Source organism: Lolium perenne, chromosome 5 (assembly GCF_019359855.2).
Source record: "Lolium perenne isolate Kyuss_39 chromosome 5, Kyuss_2.0, whole genome shotgun sequence".
Taxonomy (NCBI): Eukaryota; Viridiplantae; Streptophyta; class Magnoliopsida; order Poales; family Poaceae; genus Lolium; species Lolium perenne.
This window is the reverse complement of record NC_067248.2, coordinates 104,835,991-104,846,354: the sequence shown is the minus strand read 5'-3', so window position 1 is coordinate 104,846,354 and position 10,364 is coordinate 104,835,991. Positions and strand designations below refer to the sequence as shown.

The window sequence follows — 10,364 nt, the reverse complement described above, 5'->3', positions numbered from 1 at the left end:
CTTTGGTTTTGTTGTGCAGATTCCACGTTGGCGCCGGAATCCCTGTTGTTGCGCCGCATCACATTTCGGCACCATCAACCTTCAACGTGCTTCTTGGCTCCTCCTGGTTCGATTAAACCTTGGTTTCTTTCTGAGGGAAAACTTTCTACTGTGCGTATCATACCTTCCTCTTGGGGTTCCCAACGAACGTGTGAGTTACACGCCATCAAGCTCTTTTTCTGGCGCCGTTGCCGGGGAGATCAAGACACGCTGCAAGGGGGGAGTCTCCACTTCTCAATCTCTTTACTTTGTTTTTGTCTTGCTTTATTTTATTTACTACTTTGTTTGCTGCACCTAAACAAAACACAAAAAAATTAGTTGCTAGTTTTACTTTATTTATTGTCTTGCTCTCTATATCTAAAACACACAAAAAAATTAGTTACTTGCATTTACTTTATCTAGTTTGTTTTATTTACCGTTGCTAAAATGAATACTCCTGAAAATACTAAGTTGTGTGACTTCACAAATGCAAATAATAATGATTTCCTATGCACACCTATTGCTCCACCTGCTACTACAGCAGAATTCTTTGAAATTAAACCTGCTTTACTGAACTTGGTTATGAGAGATCAATTTTCTGGTGTTAGTTCTGATGATGCTGCTGCCCATCTCAATAATTTTGTTGAACTTTGTGAAATGCAAAAGTATAAGGATGTAGATGGTGATATTATTAAATTGAAAGTGTTTCCTTTCTCATTAAGAGGAAGAGCTAAAGATTGGTTGCTATCTTTGCCTAAGAATAGTATTGATTCATGGACTAAATGTAAGGATGCTTTTATTGGTAGATATTATCCTCCTGCTAAAATTATATCTTTGAGAAGTAGCATAATGAATTTTAAGCAATTAGATACTGAACATGTTGCTCAAGCATGGGAGAGAATGAAAACTTTGGTAAAGAATTGCCCAACCCATGGACTGACTACTTGGATGATTATCCAAACCTACTATGCAGGACTAAATTTTTCTTCGCGGAATTTATTGGATTCAGCTGCTGGAGGTACCTTTATGTCCATTACTTTGGGGGCGGCTACAAAACTTCTTGATGATATGATGATAAATTACTCTGAATGGCACACGGAAAGAGCTCCACAAGGTAAGAAGGTAAATTCTGTTGAAGAAACCTCTTCCTTGAGTGATAAGATTGATGTGATTATGTCTATGCTTGTGAATGGTAGATCTAATGTGGATCCAAATAATGTTCCTTTAGCTTCATTGGTTGCTCAAGAAGAAAATGTTGATGTGAATTTCATTAAAAACAATAATTTCAACAACAATGCTTATAGGAACAACTCTGGTAATAACTATAGGCCATATCCTTCTGCTAATGGTAATGGTTATGGTAATTCTTATGGGAATTCTTACAACAATAATAGGAGTGTACCCCCTGGTCTTGAAGCTATGATTAAAGAATTTATTAGTACACAAACTGCTTTTAACAAATCTGTTGAGGAAAAGCTTGATAAAATTGATATTATTGCTTCTAGAGTTGATAGACTTGCCTCTGATGTTAATCTTTTAAAATTGAAAGTTATGCCTAATAATGATATTGATAATAAGATTACTACTACAGCAAATGCCATCCAAGTTAGAATTAATGAGAATATAAGATTAATGGCTGAATTGCGTGCTAGGTGGGATAGAGAAGAAAATGAAAAACTAGCTAAAGAGAATAATGTAGCTAAAGTTTGGACTATTACCACCATTAGTAATGATAATGATTCACATGTTGCTGCACCTCCTACTATCAATGGTAAAATAATTGGTGTTGGCAATGTTTCTACTCCTAGTGCAAAGCGAACAAAACTGCCTGAAATTGCTAAAACTGCTGAAACTGCTTGTGATAAAACTGCTGAAATTTTTCCAACCTTGGGAACAATGATCCCATTGCTGTAGCTCATAATGATTTAGATTTTGATGATTGCCACATCTCTGAAGTTATAAAGTTCTTACAAAAACTTGCTAGAAGTCCCAATGCTAGTGCTATAAATTTAGCCTTTACAAAACATATTACAAATGCTCTCATAAAAGCTAGAGAAGAGAAACTAAAACTTGAAACTTCTATTCCTAGAAAGTTAGAAGATGGTTGGGAGCCCATCATTAAAATGAAATTCAATGACTTTGAATGTAATGCTCTATGTGATCTTGGTGCAAGTATTTCTGTTATGCCTAAAAAGATTTATGATATGCTTGACTTGCCACCATTGAAGAATTGTTATTTGGATGTTAATCTTGCCGACAATGTTAAAAAGAAACCTTTGGGGAGGATTGATAATGTGCACATTACGGTTAACAATAACCTTGTCCCCGTTGATTTTGTTGTTTTGGATATCGAATGCAATGCATCTTGTCCTATTGTATTGGGAAGACCTTTTCTTCGAACTGTTGGTGCTGTTATTGATATGAGAGAAGGTAATATTAAATATCAATTTCCTCTCAAGAAAGGTATGGAACACTTCCCTAGAAGGAGAATGAAGTTGCCTTTTGATTCTATTATTAGAACAAGTTATGATATTGATGCTTCATCTCTCGATGTTACTTGATTTGCACTTTCTGCGCCTAGCTGAAAGGCGTTAAACAAAAGCGCTTATGGGAGACAACCCATGTTTTTACTACAGTACTTTGTTTTATATTTGAGTCTTGGAAGTTGTTTACTACTGTAGCAACCTCTCCTTATCATGTTTTTGTGCCAAGTAAAGTTTCTATGTTAAAGTTGATGTTATATTTGGGATCGCTGCGCAGAAACAGCATTGCTGTCTGTCACGAATCTGGGCACAGGCCTCTATAGAAAATTCGCAAAAATCTGCCAATTTACGAGCGTGATCCTCAGATATGTACGCAACTTTCATTAGTTTTGAGTTTTTCCATTTGAGCAAGTCTGGTGCCAGCTTTAAATTCGTCTTTACGGACTGTTCTGTTTTTGACAGATTCTGCCTTTTATTTCGCATTGCCTCTTTTGCTATGTTGGATTTATTTCTTTGATCCATTAATGTCCAGTAGCTTTATGCAATGTCCAGAAGTGAAAATAATGATTGTGTCACCTCTGAATGTGTGAATTATTAATTGTGCACTAACCCTCTAATGAGTTTGCTTGAAGTTTGGTGTGAAGGAAGTTTTCAAGGGTCAAGAGAGGAGAATGATATACTATGATCAAGAGGAGTGAAAGCTCTAAGCTTGGGGATGCCCCCGTGGTTCACCCCTGCATATTTTAAGAAGACTCAAGCGTCTAAGCTTGGGGATGCCCAAGGCATCCCCTTCTTCATCGACAACATCATCAGGTTCCTCCCCTGAAACTATATTTTTATTCAATCACATCTTGTGTTCTTTACTTGGAGCGTCGGTTTGTTTTTGTTTTTGTTTTTGTTTGAATAAAATGGATCCTAGCATTCACTTTGTGGGAGATAGACACGCTCCGCTGTTGCATATGGACAAATATGTCCTTAGGCTTTACTCATAATGTTCAAGGCGAAGTTTCTTCTTCGTTAAATTGTTATATGGTTGGAATTGGAAAATGCTACATGTAGTAATTCTAAAATGTCTTGGATAATGTGATACTTGGCAATTGTTGTGCTCATGTTTAAGCTCTTGCATCATATGCTTTGCACCCATTAATGAAGAAATACATAGAGCTTGCTAAAATTTGGTTTGCATATTTGGTCTCTCTAAGGTCTAGATAATATCTAGTATTGAGTTTTGAACAACAAGGAAGACGGTGTAGAGTCTTATAATGTTTACAATATGTCTTTTATGTGAGTTTTGCTGCACCGGTTCATCCTTGAGTTTGCTTCAAATAACCTTGCTAGCCTAAACCTTGTATCGAGAGGGAATACTTCTCATGCATCCAAAATCCTTGAGCCAACTACTATGCCATTTGTGTCCACCATACCTACCTACTACATGGTATTTCTCCGCCATTCCAAAGTAAATTGCTTGAGTGCTACCTTTAAAATTCCATCATTCACCTTTGCAATATATAGCTCATGGGACAAAATAGCCTTAAAAACTATCGTAGTATCGAATATGTACTTATGCACTTTATCTTTTATTAAGTTGCTTGTTGTGCGATAACCATGCTTCTGGGGAACGCCATCAACTATTGTTGAATATCATGTGAGTTGCTATGCATGTCCGTCTTGTCTGAAGGATCTATCACCTTAGTGGTTGGAGCATGCAAAATTGTTAGAGAAGAACATTGGGCCACTAACTAAAGCCATGAATCATGGTTGAAGTTTCAGTTTTGGACATATATCCTCAATCTCATATGAGAATAATAATCATTGCTACATGCTTATGCATTTAAGAGGAGTCCATTATCTGTTGTCCATGTTGTCCCGGTATGGATGTCTAAGTTGAGAATAATCAAAAGCGAGAAATCCAAAATGCGAGCATTCTCCTTAGACCTTTGTACAGGCGGCATGGAGGTACCCCTTTGTGACACTTGGTTGAAACATGGCATGCAAAGATCCGGTAGTCCAAGCTAAGTAGGACGAGGTGCGGGCACTATTAGTATACTATGCATGAGGCTTGCAACTTGTAAGATATAATTTACATAACTCATATGCTTTATTACTACCGTTGACAAAATTGTTTCATGTTTTCAAAATAAAAGCTCTAGCACAAATACAGCAATCGATGCTTTCCTCTTTGAAGGACCATTCTTTTACTTTTATTGTTGAGTCAGTTTACCTATCTCCCTCCACCTTAAGAAGCAAACACTTGTGTGAACTGTGCATTGATTCCTACATACTTGCATATTGCACTTGTTATATTACTTTATGTTGACAATATCCATGAGATATACATGTTATAAGTTGAAAGCAACCGCTGAAACTTAATCTTCCTTTGTGTTGCTTCAATACCTTTACTTTGATTTATTGCTTTATGAGTTAACTCTTATGCAAGACTTATTGATGCTTGTCTTGAAGTACTATTCATGAAAAGTCTTTGCTATATGATTCACTTGTTTACTCATGTCATTACTTTTGTTTTGATCGCTGCATTCATTACATATGTTTACAAATAGTATGATCAAGATTATGATGGCATGTCACTTCAGAAATTATCTTTGTTATCGTTTTACCTGCTCGGGACGAGCAGAACTAAGCTTGGGGATGCTGATACGTCTCCAACGTATCGATAATTTCTTATGTTCCATGCTACTTTATTGATGATACCTACATGTTTTATGCACATTATATGTCGTATTTACGCATTTTCTGGAACTAACCTATTAACAAGATGCCGAAGAGCCAGTTGCTGTTTTCTGCTGTTTTTGGTTTCAGAAATCCTAGTAAGGAAATATTCTCGGAATTGGACGAAATCACCGCCCAGGGTCCTATTTTTGCACGGAGCTTCCAGAAGACCGAAGAGATAACGAAGTGGGGCGACGAGGCGCCGCCACCATAGGGCCGCGCGGCCAGAGGGGGGCCCGCGCCGCCCTATGGTGTGGGCCCCTCGTCAGCCCCCCTGACCTACCCTTCCGCCTACTTAAAGCCTCCGTCGCGAAACCCCCAGTACCGAGAGCCACGATACGGAAAACCTTCCAGAGACGCCGCCGCGAATCCCATCTCGGGGGATTCAGGAGATCGCCTCCGGCACCCTGCCGGAGAGGGGATTCATCTCCCGGAGGACTCTTCATCGCCATGATCGCCTCCGGAGTGATGAGTGAGTAGTTCACCCCTGGACCATGGGTCCATAGCAGTAGCTAGATGGTCGTCTTCTCCTTGTTGTGCTTCATTGTTGGATCTTGTGAGCTGCCTAACATGATCAAGATCATCTATCTGTAATACTATATGTTGTGTTTGTCGGGATCCGATGGATAGAGAATACTATGTTATGGTGATTATCAATCTATTGTTTATGTGTTGTTTATGATCTTGCATGCTCTCCGTTATTAGTAGAGGCTCTGGCCAAGTTTGTACTCTTAACTCCAAGAGGGAGTATTTATGCTCGATAGTGGGTTCATGCCTTCATTGACACCTGGGACAGTGACAGAAAGTTCTAAGGTTGTGATGTGCTGTTGCCACTAGGGATAAAACATTGATTCTATGTCTAAGGATGTAGTTGTCGATTACATTACGCACCATACTTAATGCAATTGTCTGTTGCTTAGCAACTTAATACTGAATGGGGTTCGGATGATAACCTGAAGGTGGACTTTTTAGGCATAGATGCAGTTGGATGGCGGTCTATGTACTTTGTCGTAATGCCCGGATTAAATCTCACTATATTTATCATATCATGTATATGCATTGTTATGCCCTTCTCTATTTGTCAATTGCCCGACTGTAATTTGTTCACCCAACATGCTTTTATCTTATGGGAGAGACACCTCTAGTGAACTGTGGACCCCGGTCCTATTCTTTACATAGCATACAATCTATTGCAATTGTGTTTTACTATTTTCTTGCAAACAATCATCTTCCACTCGATACGTTTAATCCTTTGTTACAGCAAGCCGGTGAGATTGACAACCTCACTGTTTCGTTGGGGCAAAGTACTTTGGTTTTGTTGTGCAGATTCCACGTTGGCGCCGGAATCCCTGTTGTTGCGCCGCATCACATTTCGCCACCATCAACCTTCAACGTGCTTATTGGCTCCTCCTGGTTCGATTAAACCTTGGTTTCTTTCTGAGGGAAAACTTGCTACTGTGCGCATCATACCTTCCTCTTGGGGTTCCCAACGAACGTGTGAGTTACACGCCATCATCATCCAACATCACAAGGGCAAACACACAAAAGTGCAAGGACTTCGACTTAAATGAGGTAACATATCAATGCTTCATGGAACATAATTTACAAAAAAAAAATTAACATTGAGTTTGTTCGGGAGAATCTAACAGAAACTACAGCTAATACCCCAAAAAAACATGGTGCATTTATGTGAACTAGGAGCTCAAATTCGAGGACGGAGAAAACGAAGGATATGCTGATAGCAACATCCCAGAAATGCATGCAGATGGAGCATCTTTTGCTGGTGAGAATGCATGTCCAGCTGACAATGCTGATTATTCGAATGGTAATGAGCATGGGAATAGAGAAGAAGATAAATATGAAGAAATTATTGAGTCTGTCCTGAATCCAGAGGAACCTACTGCTGAAGAAATTGAAATGGACAGGATGTTTGCAAACAAGAAGTATCCAACAATGCAAGAAATATCAGAGGCATCTACTCCAACAGTTGGGATGGAATTCGATTCAAAAGAGGAAGCATTCTTCTTCTTTGCAGTGTACGCAAGAAGGGTTGGATTTGCAATTAAAAAGGACACCTCCTACGAGTCTAAGAAAACAAATGAAATATCAAGGCAGACATTTGCATGCAACAGGTGCCGTGACGATACATACGTTGACAGTGCACTCAGACAAAGACGGACTTCCAGGATTGTGCAGACAAAATGCCAAGTCAGAATGTTTGTGAAGGAATACAGAGGGAAGTGGTCAATAACTAACATAAGACTTGAACATAACCACAGTCTAGCTCCGTCAGAGTGGATCGTAAGGTTCATGAAGTTTCACAGGTCAATGTCTGCCTCAGACAAGACTCTAATCCACATCCTACAGGAGACAAGAGTCCCACCAAGGAACATAATGAAAATATTCAGGAAGACAAGGGGGAGCTTCAGGGCGGTTCCGTTTGATACAAAAAACCTAGAAAACGAGCTAGCAAAAGAAAGAAAGAAAATGAAGAACATGGACATTGAAGAGCTACTGGTACTATTCAAGGAAGCACGTGAAAAGATGCCTGGTTTCAAACATTCAATTGATGTTGACAGCGATAATAGAGTGAAAAGCTTATTTTGGACATACCAAATAGGGAGGGCCAACTACTCAAAGTTTGGTCAATTTGTATCATTTGATACAACATTTTCAACCAACCAGTATGGGATGCCATTTGCCCCAATAATAGGGGTTGATAACTATGGCAAAACAGTCGTGTTTGGAGTAGGATTGCTGGAGGATGAGAGAGCAGACACTTTCAAGTGGCTGTTCGAGGAATTCCTGTCTGCCATGGACAACAAGCACCTAGAGACTATAATAACAGACCAAGACGTTGCAATGAGGATTGGAATATCAAAAGCACTACCTTACACAGTCCACCGTTTCTGCAACTTTCACATCAGCAAGAACATGGACGACAAGTTGTCCCTATTCTTTGCAGTAAGAGGGACTCTAAAGGAAGAACTAAGAGCAGTTATAAGGAATTCATTTACTCCAGAGGAGTTTGAAACTGAATGGCATGATCTGCTAGAGCGTCATAATGCTTTGGGAGAGCCACATCTGGACAGGATATATGAAATCAGAGATCAGTGGGTCCCACATATTTCAAAGAGAGCTTCTTCCCATTCACTTCATCAACAGGAAGAAGTGAGAGCACAAACTCCTTATTCAAACACTACGTAAAAAGGAAAGACTCAATTGGAACATTCTTCAAGGAATATATGATAATACAAGAAAAGAAACAGTCCGACCTAGATCGCCTTAGAGAGAAAAGTGAGTTCAAGGAGTCTACAAACTGGGGATACAACCCTATTAAAAGAGAAGCTATGAAAATCTACACAGACCCAATATACGGCAAATTTGCTGAAGAGCTAAGGAAGGGTACTGCTTACAATGTTGAAGTTGAGGAAGAAAACAGATTGTACAGAGTTATTAGGTTGACTAACTATAGGAATGCAGAGTTCCCCAGATCAACATATATGGTTAGTATTTCCCCTGATGAGGATGTATACAAATGCTCGTGCTCAAAAATGGCTCGTGATGGAATACAATGCTGCCATGTCATGAGGGTAGCTACTCATATTGGTTTGACTGACCTTCCTGTCAGTTTCATCAACCCTAGATGGACTACTGCAGCTGGGATAGAGGTAGCAAGATTGACGGAGAGAAGAAGCAATACAGCATCACAGAATACACACTTGGCTGTTAGACACGCAATTGAAATGAGCAAAATATCACACATACTCTCTACTGTCTGCACAGATGATAGGTCATACGACTTGTTTGCTGAAGGAGTTGTTGAACTGAAGAAAGCTATATGCAAAGATGCAATTGAATGACTCCAGACAAAAGAAAAGGTCACACGTAAGAAAAAAGGTTGATGACCCAGTTCAACAAGATACTGACAATATGCGTCATGAAGACAAAGAAGACAGCAATCATGGACACAACAATGAACAGATACACACTGAAGAAGAAAATTCAGCCGATGAAGAAACAAATCAAGATGAGCATCTCCCTTACAAGGATCCACCCCAGTCAGGAAACCCAGGATTCAACTTAGGTGAAAGACCTATGAATTTCCATGAGAAAGCTGCTTCAAAACTAAAGAAAAAGGCTGCACCAAGATTGTGTGGACTTTGCAGGTTGCCTGGACACAAAAGACCAAAATGCCCAGACAGAAACAAGGTACTGTACTAACTTACAAAAAAAATACAAAACAAGTACAAAAAAAACACTACAAAAAAGTAATTACCAATTACTAAAATTATTCCATGTACAAAAATACACAGGTTGGCCAGCACGTACCAGGATGAATTGCAAACAACGAAGAGAACCCATGACGAAGCATCAAGGATGAGGCAAAAAACAGATGGAACTGTGCCGGATTCACAAAGACAACAAAAAAAAGATGCTTGGCTACAAAAAATAAAGACAAATATATGATCAAAAGCAATGAAAAAAGGAGTACAGTCATTTGTGTAATGGTCATGCTATGTATATCGTATGAACTTGTAAGAAGCTTTTTGGAGAATTATTTTGCCGTTTCATAAATTATCTACAAAAATCCTTGGTAATTATCAACCCAGTCGTATGTAAAAAAAGTGTATTTATCAACCCCATGAACCAGTTATGTATCAACCCCCCGACAAGTTATTTATCAGATGTAACAACGTGAAATTATCAACCTAGTCGTCTATCAAAAACCTGTAAAAAAACGTGAACTTATCAACACCATCCAAAGAAAAAACACCCCTCCCCCCACCCCCCCAAAAAAACAACACCCCTTATCAGGTGGAATTATTTTAAAAGTTATCAACCACTCTACCAAGTGTTTATCAGCATCTGTGCACATTGTTTATCAGCCTTTCAATAATTTCACTAACAAAACAACTCTGATAAATTATTAACAGCGAAAAAAGACTAAATTCAGTTAGAAAAAAATATAGACAAAAATACATTTTAGCTCAAAAAAATACCCACCTCCCCCCCTCACCAACCCCTATATCATATATTTACCAACGGTTAATTTTCCAAATTACCAAGCCTTAAAAAATACTAATTAATTTTACTGCAATAAAAAGAAGTAGCTTATTTATGTTGTAATCACTA

At 38.8% G+C, this 10,364-nt stretch overlaps 1 protein-coding gene across 1 annotated transcript; it reads left to right on the top strand.

The window, feature by feature from the left end:
- Positions 1 to 6,983: 6,983 nt before the first annotated feature.
- Positions 6,984 to 9,091, top strand: LOC127303470 (protein FAR1-RELATED SEQUENCE 5-like). Its single transcript, XM_051334199.1, has 2 exons — positions 6,984 to 8,341; positions 8,440 to 9,091. Exons 1-2 carry the CDS (start codon positions 6,984 to 6,986, stop codon positions 9,089 to 9,091), a joined length of 2,010 nt encoding a protein of 669 aa, XP_051190159.1.
- The last annotated feature ends 1,273 nt before the right edge of the window (positions 9,092 to 10,364 follow it).

Coding starts and splice junctions, on each gene's coding strand:
- LOC127303470 (XM_051334199.1), top strand. CDS start 6,984: ATGCATGCAGATGGAGCATCTTTTGCTGGTGAGAATGCATGTCCAGCT. Junction 8,342..8,439: donor ATATATGAAATCAGAGATCA/GTGGGTCCCACA, acceptor CTACGTAAAAAG/GAAAGACTCAATTGGAACAT.